At 43.6% G+C, this 13,115-nt stretch overlaps 1 protein-coding gene across 1 annotated transcript in view; it reads left to right on the top strand.

Annotated features, from left to right (window-relative positions):
• Positions 1-11,297, top strand: part of cubn (cubilin (intrinsic factor-cobalamin receptor)) — a 52,797-nt gene extending 41,500 nt beyond the window's left edge. Inside the window, exons 53-66 of the mRNA XM_064949145.1 lie at positions 226-413; positions 724-880; positions 985-1,134; positions 1,380-1,568; positions 3,976-4,102; positions 4,726-4,943; positions 6,217-6,422; positions 6,580-6,745; positions 8,468-8,676; positions 9,011-9,152; positions 9,324-9,505; positions 9,790-9,955; positions 10,261-10,496; positions 10,897-11,297. Coding sequence (XP_064805217.1) covers positions 226-413; positions 724-880; positions 985-1,134; positions 1,380-1,568; positions 3,976-4,102; positions 4,726-4,943; positions 6,217-6,422; positions 6,580-6,745; positions 8,468-8,676; positions 9,011-9,152; positions 9,324-9,505; positions 9,790-9,955; positions 10,261-10,496; positions 10,897-11,004 — 2,444 coding nt within the window. The 3' untranslated portion in view covers positions 11,005-11,297. The remainder of the gene's footprint in view (positions 1-225; positions 414-723; positions 881-984; positions 1,135-1,379; positions 1,569-3,975; positions 4,103-4,725; positions 4,944-6,216; positions 6,423-6,579; positions 6,746-8,467; positions 8,677-9,010; positions 9,153-9,323; positions 9,506-9,789; positions 9,956-10,260; positions 10,497-10,896) is intronic.
• The last annotated feature ends 1,818 nt before the right edge of the window (positions 11,298-13,115 follow it).

The following is a 13,115-nucleotide window of genomic DNA, read 5'->3' as shown; positions in this document are numbered from 1 at the left end:
GCTATGGGACGATGAATGACCAGGATGTCGTCTTGCCCAGGGTTGAGGTCACAAAAATTCCAAGTAATTTTAAAAAGCAAGGATGGAAACCTGACTTGGTATTTCAGTTTACTTTCTGGATGAACTGAATTTATATGGAATTCACCCCAGCCCTGGTCTTGGGATTGTTCTGTGATAGTTGTGTGATATGTTGTGAAAACATGATGTACTGTTGTATCCCTACAGGCTGTGGAGGAGTGATACACGCTGACACTGGTGTCATCAAGTCTCCCAACTACCCCCAGAACTTCCCTGCCAACATTGAGTGTTCCTGGACCATCATCGCCCACGAGGGTAACCACCTGGAGATGAACTTCAACTCTGACTTCCAGATCCCTGATGCCAACGGGCAGTGTCAGAGCAGCTACATCAAGGTGAACACACACTATTGAACCTCCTATCTCCTACACTTGCTTGATAAGATTGCGCCCTCTATTAAAATAGCCTTTGGTATTGCAAGGTTGATGCTCCGCTGACATCATATGACTAAAATAATGAACCCAAGGAGTGGGAATTATTTTGTATAATGGTTCTGTGCAGGGGTGTGTGGCACGCCACTGGTTCTGTGGTCTGCTAGCTGCAGGGTGTGACAGCACTGATCCAGTTGACATCATCACTCCCTACTGTACAGTACATACTGAACATAACGTCTGTTTGTTACTATCTCTTTCATATTACCTGTAGGTGTGGTCAGGTAATAGTGAGACCGCTGATGGACTGCTAGCTACAGGTTGTGGTACCACCGCCCCAGCCCCCATCATCGCTCCCTACAACACCATCACCACTAGGTTCCAGTCCACTGGAACCCCAGGAAGAGGCTTCTCAGCCAACTACATCACACGTGAGTAGAGTACTACTAGTGTCTGTTAGGTACACATTTACAGTCGTAATATATCAGTGTATTCTAACAACTATAAAGTTCTGTCTGTTGGCGTCTTCTCTTAGGGTGTGGAGCTAACTTCACTGCCCCCACCGGCCGGGTGGTGTCGCCCAACTACCCAGCCGACTACCCCTTATTCTCCGACTGTAGTTACCTCATAGACGTTGGACCCCAGACTGTTGTCATCCTGGAGTTCCGCACCTTCCAGGTAGAAGGTAAGAAGAAGGACCATCTAAATGGTCGTCTTGGCTCTCCTGCAACATGATAGATGTGTAACAACTGCACAAGAGATTTGTCTCTTGCTCTTTGCTGTTGAGAAAGTCCGCCCGATATGATGCTTCCGAAATGTGTGTCGCTTATTTTATTCTACCTTCAAATCACATTCATAATACTACGATTCATTTGACAGTTATTTTCCCCCCATGTTGTCCTAGCCTGTGCCCTTTGTGTCCTGTTCTAGCCCACTCCACGTGTATGTTTGATGGGGTGAAGGTGTACAGTGGTACCCACCCTACGGGGACCCCTGTGGCCACAGTGTGTGGCAGCTCCATCCCTGGGCCCTTCAGCACCCTGGGACCCATGCTGGTCAACTTCTACTCCGACTCCATCATCAACGACAACGGCTTCCTGGCTGAGTACAGAGCTATACGTGAGTTTCATGCTTCAAGTCTGAGGCCAAATTCTAAATCAACCCTTGAACCCTAAGCCATCTACCAGAGGTGTCCAACTCAATTCCTGGCCGTGCCTCTGCTGGTTTTTGTTATTTCCTTTCATTTCCAATTTAGACCTAGACAACAAGGTGAAGAGTTCCTAACTATCTTCAGAGGACTGGAGTTTGACGCATTTGCTGTATGCACTTGAAAAAATCTGAGAAGATTTTATTTGTGTAAGCAAATGTGGTGAAACGTCCACCTAGCCGACAAAAGGCAAGGGGGAGCTATTACCATATTGAGTATCAGTGCATTCTGGCCCTGACTGGGTCTGTCTGAGCCTCTGGGCTCAGAGTTTTGGGCTTTTGGCCTCATAGTTCTGGGGTTGTTTACCATTAAGAGGAGAATGCTGCCGTTGCGCTGGCGCTCCATTCAGCCCAGTGGAGAATGTGTGGAATGGAGAGAGGCTGCGCTTTCTAACAATTAGAGGGGATTTGAGAGGAGAAGAGGGCTCTGGATACAAGGCCACAGCAGATGGATACCAGGCTAGGGACAACACACAATAGACCCACACACACACATACAACCTTCAGAAAGTATTCACACCCATTTGACTCTTTCCAAATGTTGTTGTGTTACAGCCTGACTTTAAAATGGATTAAATTGCATTTTTTGGGGGTCACTAGCCTACACACAATAATACCCCATAATGTCAAAGCGGAATTATTATTATTATTAAAAGAATGTAAGCTGAAATGTCTTGAGTCAATAACTATTCAACCCCTTTGTTATGGCAAGCCTAAATAAGTCCAGAAGTAAAAATGTGTTTAACAAGTCACATAATAAGTAGCATGGACTCACTCTGTGTGCAATAATAGTGTTTAACATGATTTTAAAACATCTCTGTACCCCACACATACAATTATCTGTAAGGTCCATCAGTCGAGCAGTGAATTTCAAACACTGATTCAACCACAAAGAAGGACACCTGTTGGTAGATGGATTAAAAAAATGAAAGGCAGACATTGAATACCCCTTTGAGCAGGGTGCACTTATGAATTTCTCTATTGGATGGTGTATCAATACATCCAGTCACTACAAAGATACAGGCGTCCTTCCTAACTCCGTTGCCGGAGAGGAAGGAAACCACTCAGGGATTTCACCATGAGGCCAATTATGACTTTAAAACAGTTCAATGGCTGTAATAGGATAAAACTGAGGATGGCTCAACAACATTGTAGTTACTCCACAGTACTAACCTAATTGGAAAAAAATGTATATATATTCCAAAACATGCATCTTGTTTGCAACAAGGCACTAAAGTAATATTGCAAAAATGTGATGAGACAATTAACTTTTTATCCTGAATAAAAAGTGTGTTATGTTTTGGAGCAAAAATACTACACATTACTGAGTAGCACTCTACATATTTTCAAGCATGGTGATGGCTACATTATGTTATGGGTGTGCTTGTAAACATTAAGGGCTGGGCAGTTTTTCAGGATAAAAAAAATGTGTAATAGAGCTATGTGCAGGATAAATCCTAGAGGAAAATCTGGTTCAGACTGCTTTCCCCCAGACACTGGGAGATGGGTTCGTTCACCTTTCAGCAGGACAATAACCTAAAACACAAGGGCAAATCTACGCTGCAGTTGCTTACCAAGAAGACCGTGAATGTTCCCGAGTTGCTGATTTACAGTTTTGAGTTAATTAAATCTACTTTCATTTTCAACAAATTTGATAACGTTTCTAAAAACATGTGTTTGACTTTGTCATTACAGGGTATTGTGGTAAATGGATTAGATTTTTTTAGTTTGTTACCCATTTTGAATTCAGGCTGTAACACAGCAAAATGAATAAGTCAAGGGGTATGAATACTTTTCTGAAAGCATGCACACACGCGCGCACACACCCTTCAATTCATACGGATTAAACTCTGACCTCTGTAATATTCAGACATGCAGCCTGTCAGACAGAACAGTAAATACATATCATCATCAGTAGCTAAATGACTCAGACGGGCACCCACACACTTCAGACAGGGCAGCCATTATAGCCTCTGTAATGGGGGAGACACCACTCTCCATGAAGCCTTTCAGATGATTCATGTCTGGAGTGGCAGGGTAAATGTGACTGGCTGCCCATTGAAAGCTCAGAGTAGTCAAAAACAAAAAGACATTGCTTTATTGTTTTGTATGCTTCATAATGAAAACAGCTCTTCTCTCAGAAACCAAGACGCACAACAAAATACAGTCTGAAAATAAACCGAATTCATTTAAGTAGGATTCATTCAAGTATATTTAGTTCAAGTCGCAGAAAAAGGGGGAGGAATGAGACTAATTAAGGGATTGGTGTTTCTGGTATGGTCAGAATGGTATTAATCAGTGTTTTTTTTTTTACTATTAGCATGCGGAGGTGTGTTCAACAGCACTTCTGGTACGGTCAGCAGCCCGGCTGGCATCGATAACTACCACCACAACATGAACTGTACCTACCACATTGTCGTCACTGAAAACAAGGTCATCAACCTCAAGTGAGTCCAAGGGACATGCTGCTTTGTCTACTAACCCAGAGAAGGTCTAATAATGATCAGAAAACCAACACAATCCATCATCATTCATAATGAGAACAGGGAGCAAATGCAAGGCTTAAGCTGAAGTGTTGACTTAGCCTAGAGCACATACAGAGTGCATTCTTAGCTAACAATAAGTACCTCATGTCTGTAGTGTAGTAAGATCATTCTGATTCTGAGAACAGACCGTCTCATGTCCCCTGTTTCCACCTGCAGGTGTTAATGCCTTTGTGTCACACCATAACACACACACACACACACACACACACACACACACACACACACACACACACACACACACACACACACACACACACACACACACACACACACACACACACACACACACACACACACAGAGAGTGTGTGTGCGCCGGTGTATGAGGAAAGATTTCCTCTATGGACCAGGCACCTCCTAACTCAAAACAATTACTTTCCTCCTAAGGGACATTCTGTGCGTGGCAGTGCTTTAACAAACCCACATGAACAGGTTGACACCTCTTCCAAAGTCGTGTCAGGCTTTAAGTGATCTCCACATCTCCTCAGATGTCCCATTACCCTCTGCCTCTCCTTCCACCAATCAGGTGGAACACCTTCCATCTGGAGGCATCATCGTCCTGTCGCTATGACTATGTGATCGTGTACGACGGGCCCAACGCCATGGCTCCTATAATGGGGCAGTTCTGTGGTACGGAACTCCCGCCCGACCTCCAGTCCACAACCAATCAGATGTTTATCGCCTTCACGACCGACTCATCCGTGTCTGGGATTGGCTGGAGGGCCACCTACATTGAGACTCTGGGTAGGTCATCTTACACCCGGCTTCTCTATTTGTCTATTTTAAAACAGTGGATGGTGTTACATTTTTCTTATCTAAGTGTCCCAGACACTATATGGGCTATTTGAAAACAACGGACTGTATCTATATAAAAGATGGGTACATATCTTCCATTGTCCTATACTTATTCAGGCCTCAAGCTACTGTCGACGTTAAGTGAATATAGTTTGTTTTACACTCACTCTAGAGAAGTGAGAGGCTAGGATTGTTGTTCTACTCTCTCCAATATTAACCCACATGTATTAAATCGCTATGTGGGGAGTGGGGGGCTGTACATTCCCAATGACTGCCCCACTGCGCATAAACAGCCTTTTGTCCATCCGATGGGCAGGGGGCCAGCCAGCCATATTAGTGTACTCAGACCAGGACAAAAGAGAGAGTGAGAGAGGCATTCTGCATGTATCAAGCTAGTGAATAAAGGGCAAGAATGTGAGAATGTTTTTTAATTTTTTTTTAATCTCTTTTGCCATTTATTTTAATGCATTTTATCTAGTTGATTAGTGTTTGATAGTCTAGATACGAATGTCTCTGTAAAGTATAGAGAGGGTTGATTTGTGTTTGATAGTCTACTGTAGATACAAAAGGCTCTATAAAGTAGAGAGAGGGCTGAAAAAGAATCCCAAGATTCCGTCATTGTCATAGAAGAGAGCCATGGTGAATCACCCCACTCTGTGTTACACTGAAATCAATCTCCAGCTGTGGTTACCCCTGTTTCCCATGGAGCAGAAGGCCATCCGAGAGATGTGAGCAGCTGAACAGACTGGGCAGAGGGGGAAGATTTATGACGGCGCACACAAACACTCCTCTGTCTCTGGGAATGTTGGGAGTTCTATAGGTTTTAACACATTATGTTCAGTGTTCACAGCATACCCCCTCAGAGCTCAGACATCCAGTCCCTCAGTTAGTTTTGATGCATACAGCACAGCAACAGCAGGAGGGACAACTGGGTATATGGGGACATCTTGATGTGATATTAAATATCACTTGATGGGTGGATACTCAACAAGTACTGTTTTGAATGTGTACCACCCTTGTTTGACGATGTAGGCCTATACATGTGTAGTAACAGCCTTCTTTGAGAATTCATGGATATTTAGCGCTATCTGCTGTTCACTTATGGAAGCCTGCATGAGATCTCCCAAAGCCCACACGCTATATCATAACTCTTTATCACATATGCCCATGTCTTCCTCTACCCTCTTTCACTTTTCTCTTCCTCCCCTGTCTCTCCCTTCAGGCCCGGCACAAGGCTGTGGGGGTTATCTCTCTACACCTATAGGGATGTTTGGCTCTCCGGACTCTAACGGTGATGGGAACTATGAGTACAATATGGACTGCCTGTGGACTATCACCATGCCCATCAACAAAGTCATTAACCTCACCTTCTCCTCGTTTGAACTGGAGGGAACGTCTACATCTACCTGCCATTACGACTACGTCAAGGTTAGGAGATCTAGCATTCCTTCCATTCATTTGTTCACTCATTCGTTTATTTGCTCTCTCGTTTGTTCGTTCTTTCACTCACTAATCTGCTCTCTCTCTGTCTTTCTTTCTTTCATTCTTTCTTTCTTTCTTCCCCCCTTCTACCCTTCACCATCAGATCTTTGACGGAGACAATATGAACTTCCCTCTGGTGGGGACGTACTGTGGACGTGACGTAATCCCGGGTCCCTTTGTGTCTGTTAGTAACTTCCTGACTGTACACTTCATCACTGACAGCTCTATCAGCTACAGGGGCTTCAACGCCACCTACAGGGCACAGGACAGTAAGACACCCTTTGATCTATTCCCTTCCTTTCTATAAAAGTTCACCTGCCCTGATCTCATTGGCTAATCCATCACACTATTATTAATACAAACATTGAACACATATTTACAGTAACAGTCAAAAGTTTGGACAAACCTACTCATTCAAGGGTTTTTCTTTATTTGTTACTATTTTCTACAAGAATAATAGTGAAGACATCAAATAATAGTGAATAATAGTGAAGACATCAAAACTATGAAATATCACGTATATGTGCAGTAACCAAAAAAGTGTTACATTCTTCCAAGTAGCCACCGTTTGCCTTCATGACAGCTTTGCACACTCTTTGAAAACTCTCAACCAGCTGCATGAGGTAGTCACCTGGAATGCATTTCAATTAACAGATATTCCTTGTTAAAAGTTAATTTGTGGAATTTCCTTCCTTTATGCGTTTGAGCAAATCAGTTGTGTTGTGACAAGTTAGGAGTGGCGTACAGAAGATAGCCCTATTTGGTAAAAGACCAAGTCCTTATTATGGCAAGAACAGCTCAAATAAGCAAAGAGAAACGACAGTCCATCATTACTTTAAGACATGAAGATCAGTCAGTCCGGAAATGTCAAAGTTTCTTCAAGTGCAGTTGCAAAAACCATCAAGCACTATGATGAAACTGTCTCTCATGAGGACAGCCACAGGAAAGGAAGACCCACAGTTACCTCTGCTGCAGAGGATAAGTTAATTAGAGTCAACTGCACCTCAGATTGCAACGCAAATAAATGCTTCACAGAGTTCAAGTAACAGACACATCTCAACATCAACTGCTCAGAGGAGACTGCGTGAATCTGGCCTTCATTGTCGAATTGCTGCAAAGAAAACACTACTAAAGGACATCAATAAGAAGAAGAGAGTTGCTTGGCCAATCATGGTGGAAATCTGTCCTTTGGTCTGATGGGTCCAAGTTTGAGATTTTTGGTTCCAATCGCTGTGTCTTTGTGAAATGCAGAGTAGGTGAACGGATGATCTCTGCATGTGTGGTTCCCACCGTGAAGCATGGAGATGTGATGGTGTGGGTGTGCCTTGCTGGTGACACTGTGTGATTTATTTAGAATTCAAGGCACACTTAACCAGCATGGCTACCACAGCATTCTGCAGCGCTGCGCCATCCCTTCTGGTTTGCGCTTAGTGGGACTATCATTTGTTTTTCAACAGGACAATGACCCAAAACACACCTCCAGGCTGTGTAAGGGCTATTTGACCAAGGAGGAGAGTGATTGAGTGCTGCATCAGATGACCTGGCCTCCACAATCACCAACCTCAACCCAATTGAGATGGTTTTGGATGAGTTGGACCGCAGAGTGAAGGAAAAGTAGCCAACAAGTGCTCAGCATATGTGGGAACTCCTTCAAGACTGTTGGAAAAGCATTCCTCATGAAGCTGGTTGAGAGAATGCCAAAAGTGTACAAAGCTTTCATCAAGGCAAAGGGTGGATACTTTGAAGAATCTAAAATATATTTTGATTTGTTTAACACTTGTTTTGGTTAATACATGACTCCATATGTATTATTTCATAGCATTGATGTCTTCACTATTATTCTACAATGTAGAAAATAGTTAAAATAAAGAAAAACCCTTGAATGAGTAGGTGTGTCCAAACGTTTGACTGGTACTGTATATTAATTGGCGTGTGGGTATTGCGATTCACAAGACTGTGTGTGTGTGTGTGTGTGCGTGCGCGTTATCCAGGACTCTGCGGAGGCACTCTGAACGCTACAAATGCGGTCCAGACCATAACATCTCCTATGTACCCCAACGCCTATCCCCCGTTCATCTCGTGTCGCTGGGTCCTGGACGCCCCTCCTCAGGAGAGCGTTAAAGTAGCCGTACAGCAGTTCAACCTGCAGCCCAGCCAGAGCTGTAACACCAACTTCCTCCACATGAGTGACTGGCCTGTGGTGAGACAGGCTAGCCAATCTTCTGTTGTTGCTTTTTTATGTGTTTATTTGTACAGAGTGTTCTTGGGTCACTTGAAAGTCACCTACAATTAAACGTTGTATTATATACTTAAATTTGTAGGATACTACTACTCTAGATGTCAGCTCTTTTAAACTGTGACAATAGCCGACACCATTACTGTACTGACAGGCATACTTGCACCTCCTTGAAGCCGATACGTATTGCATGTCAGGACTGGGAATTTTATTTTAGAAAGTCCGTCTTCACTCTGTGAGTCTCCTAAAAAAGACTTACTCTAATACCCTTAATCTTTCTGTATTGTGTGTTTCACAGGGAGACTACGGACAGGCACACAAGTTCTGTGCTGCGGACCACATCCCAGACTTCTACAGCTACGGGAGGACCATGCACATCGTCTTCAAGTCTGACGCCTTCATCACCGGCAACGGAATGAGTCTGACCTATCAGGTGGCAGGTATGGTGATGGCAGACTTCCAACCGTTAAGAGGCTCCCTCTTACCCTATTCTCCTTTTATTAGTGACTTATTTTAAACATCTGTGTTTGTCCCATGTCTTTATCTTTAATGTATTTGTCTGGTGTTTTCTCCCTTGTCTGATTATTCATCTCTCCTGTGTGTTCCTCCAGGTTGCAGCAGGACCTATGAGCAGGCCTACGGCTACCTGAAGAGCCCCGACTGGCCTAACATCTACCCCCACAGTGTTGACTGTACCATCATCCTCATGGCCCCCCAGAACAACTCCATATCTCTGTTCTTCAACAGCTTCAACCTGGAGTCCCACTCCACCTGTAGTTATGATTACCTAGAGGTGAGCACACAGACAGTCTGAGGACACACTGGCTCAGTATGCCACTTTACCAGATGCATGGCCATTTTATACCATACAAGGGCGTGGTTGAAACTCTCTCCTGACAGTCTGTTCTAAGTTAGTTTTTTATGCCCATTTTCATATCTTGGAATGTTCCATTTTGATGGCATTTGGATGACCACATAAAATATTATTTAGCTGCTTTATGAATTCTGTGTATCCCAGTCAGTCATTCCTTGGTGTTGTATGTTTATAAAAGGCAACGTCTCGTCCCTGTTCCTCAGGTCCGAAATGGCAGTACAGAATCTGCCCCACTGTTAGGAAAGTACTGCGGGTCCACACTTCCCAATCCTATATTCCCGGGCACCAACCAGCTTTACATGCGCTTCAAGAGTGACTTCTCTGGTGCCAAGGACGGCTTTGAGATCACCTGGACCTCTTCTCCAGAGGGTGAGTGATTTAACCCTGTAGGGTGTCCCCATTCTGAAAGACAAGAGACACAATCCTAGTCCTAAACCATCTCCTCCTTCTGTAGTTTACCATATGATGCAACTGTGGCAATGGTCAAGATCTATCCATTTCTAATGACAAAATAGCTGTTTGGTTTATTGAAAAAGGAGCCTACCAAAAGGTTCTAACAGTGTATCGGTGGTACACGATTGTAGAAGGGGATATCAACAGAGAAGTTGCTCGCTTTTATATTGTAGGTGTGTGTCTGTGCAGGATGTGTATTTTCATGTGTGTTTTCTCCCCAGGTTGTGGAGGGCGGTTATACGGAGACCACGGCTCGGTGACCAGTCCTAACTACCCTGGCAACTATGCCAACGGTACCCACTGTGAGTGGGGCATTAAGGCTCCTAATGGGCGTGTGGTGACTGTCACCTTCGCCCAGATCAGCATTGATGACCCAGGAGACTGCCAGAACAACTACCTGAAGCTGTTTGACGGGAAAGATGCCAGCACTTCTCCGATTGGCCCTTACTGTGGAGCGGTACGTAACATAGGAATTCATATTTAACTTTAGATGACTTTGTTGTTTTGTTTCCATTTTATTGTGGGGAACGTTGGTATCATCGTACTCAACCTCAAATGGTCTTATTTTGGTGCGATGAACCAATAAACAATGAAGTTCAGAAAATGAACAGTGATTCGCACTAAAAAATAGACCACTTATTCTTCCTTGCTTTTCAGCGGGCAAACGAAAATAATTGACATTTTATTGAGGAACAAAAGAGCATTTCTGGATTATGTGGCATTTGTAAAAATGTATCAATAGCGTTTATTATACAGTTAATATACAGACTATAACATACGATTAATGATTGTTGTCATATAAGGGCAAGGGTTCCGTTTTTCTCCTCTAACCCTCCCTTCTTTCTTGTCGTTCAAAGGAGACGAATATCGCTCCGTTCACAGCATCCTCAAACCACGTCTACATCGTGTTCAACGCCCAGTATTCTGTCCTGCCTTCTGGGTTCAGGCTTACATGGAGCAGCTGAGAGGACACACACTCACACACTAACCACATGCTTGTTTACAGATTCTCTAATCGTGCCGGTACAACTGGACATCTGCCATGAGATCTTAGCAGACCAACTAAATGTAAATAATGAAAAAGCTCTAAAATTGGACCTTAGAATGTTTGAATCATCTGTTTGTAGATAATTTTCGAAATAATGGCAAATATGTATTTTATGGAGTTGCAATTGGGTATTAAATGAATGTATTTTTTTCATCTTTGATGTGCCAGCCGACATAGCAACCTTTTAATAAAAGTTATGTTTTAAATGTATTATGGGGGTATCTATCTTACAGGGCAGCAGTTGTATTGAATTTTAAATGCATGTATTACATCAGGAGACAACTTTATGACCAGACTGACGTTCCACATACACATATTATTAGTGAAATATATTTGGGTTCTGAGAAGCAACAGTCGTGCAAAACATGTAACAAGCTCCTTTTTCATTGGTAGGGATCTCTCTTAAAATACGTACATCTCTTAAATCAAAATATGTTGTTGGTATACACTGAGTGTACAAAACATTAGGGGCATTAGGAGCATAGATGAGGATATGATAACCTCGGGTCTAAATATGCAGTGACAGTCCGAATATGTATTCTGTAGGGTCTTTGTTTCCTTCAATGGCCCGTTGTTGCTACATCAGGTTGTATGTACACTGAGTGTACAAAACATTAGGAACAACTTCCTAATATTGAGTTGCCCTCAGAACAGCCTTAATTCATCGGGGGAATGGACTCTCTATGGTGTCAAAAGTGTTCCACAGGAATGCTGGCCCATGTTGACTCCAATGCTTCCCACAGTTGTCAAGTTGGCTGGATGTCCTATGGGTGGTGGATCATTCTCGATAAACACAGGAAACTGTTGAGCGTGAAAAACCCGTTCTTGATGCACTCAAACCAGTGCGCCTGGCACCTACTACCATACCCTGTTCAAAGGCACTTTAAGATTTTGTTTCTTGCTCTTTCCCCCTCTGAAAGGCACACATACACAATCCATATCTCAAGGCTTAAAAATCCTTCTTTAATCTGTCCTCCCCATCCACACTGATTTTGGAGGTGACATCAATAAGGGGTCATCGCTTTCACCTGTGTCCAACTGGTCAGTCTGTCTTGGAAAAACAGGTGTTAGTGTTTTGTACACTTCTATAATGTTAATTCCATTTATCAACAGGAACATTTTGGCTGACCCTTTTTGCTCACATTTTGTTTCCCCCCTATACACACACATGCATACTCCGCAAACACACACACACCTTCTACACAAGCTCCCTGTCAGTGAGTGTGTCTAATTCCATCAGTTATTGGACTGTCTAATTTGAGTGGAGTTTCAAACCCTCTGGCTCTGCTAGTGCTCCTGGACACGCCTCAACTGACATGACACCTCTGACAGCCCTGATCAAACAGACAGTAAGAGAGAAGGAAAGAGGGGGATAGTAAAGAGAGATAGGAGAGAGGGGGTAGCAGAGAGCAAGAAAGAGGGGGCAATGAGAGGCTGAGAGAGAAAGTAGAGGGGGAGGGAGGAGAGAGATGGATAGCGGAGAAGGAGAGAGACAGATTGATAGCCGGGAGAGAGGGATCAGAGTAAATGCTGTCAGAACCAGACTTACACAGACAGTGCTAATATTGTTCTGACAGCTATGGGAGAAAAGGATCAGGAAGGCAAGAGCTCTCGGGGGAGTAAGAATGGTCTGAGGGACTTCAGCGGTATTATTCTCCAGGAACCCATAAAGGGACATCAGAAATGCAGAGTATGTCACTTAGCGTGTACGGGTAAAGTCTCTCACAGCAGTTCTACAGACAAAAGCCCAGGTAACATTTTAGTCATTCAAGACGCTCTTATCCAGAGGGACTTACAATAAGTCAGTCACATGTATTCATAATACCTTTTTTACATCAGCAGTTGTCACAAAGTGTTTATACAGAAACCCAGCCTAAAACCCCAAAGAGCATGCGTTGTGGTTATAGTCACCAACACAAAGCCTGACAGCGCCATCCCCACCAGGACAATGCTATCCAGGTTAGCATCCATGCCGTCCAGTCCGGGAACCACAGGACAGAGGGGGTCTAGGCCAAGGCAGAGGTTGAT

Source organism: Oncorhynchus masou, chromosome 30 (assembly GCF_036934945.1).
Source record: "Oncorhynchus masou masou isolate Uvic2021 chromosome 30, UVic_Omas_1.1, whole genome shotgun sequence".
NCBI lineage: Eukaryota > Metazoa > Chordata > Actinopteri > Salmoniformes > Salmonidae > Oncorhynchus > Oncorhynchus masou.
Note: the sequence above shows the minus strand (reverse complement) of the source record. Positions and strands in the feature narration are given on the sequence as shown.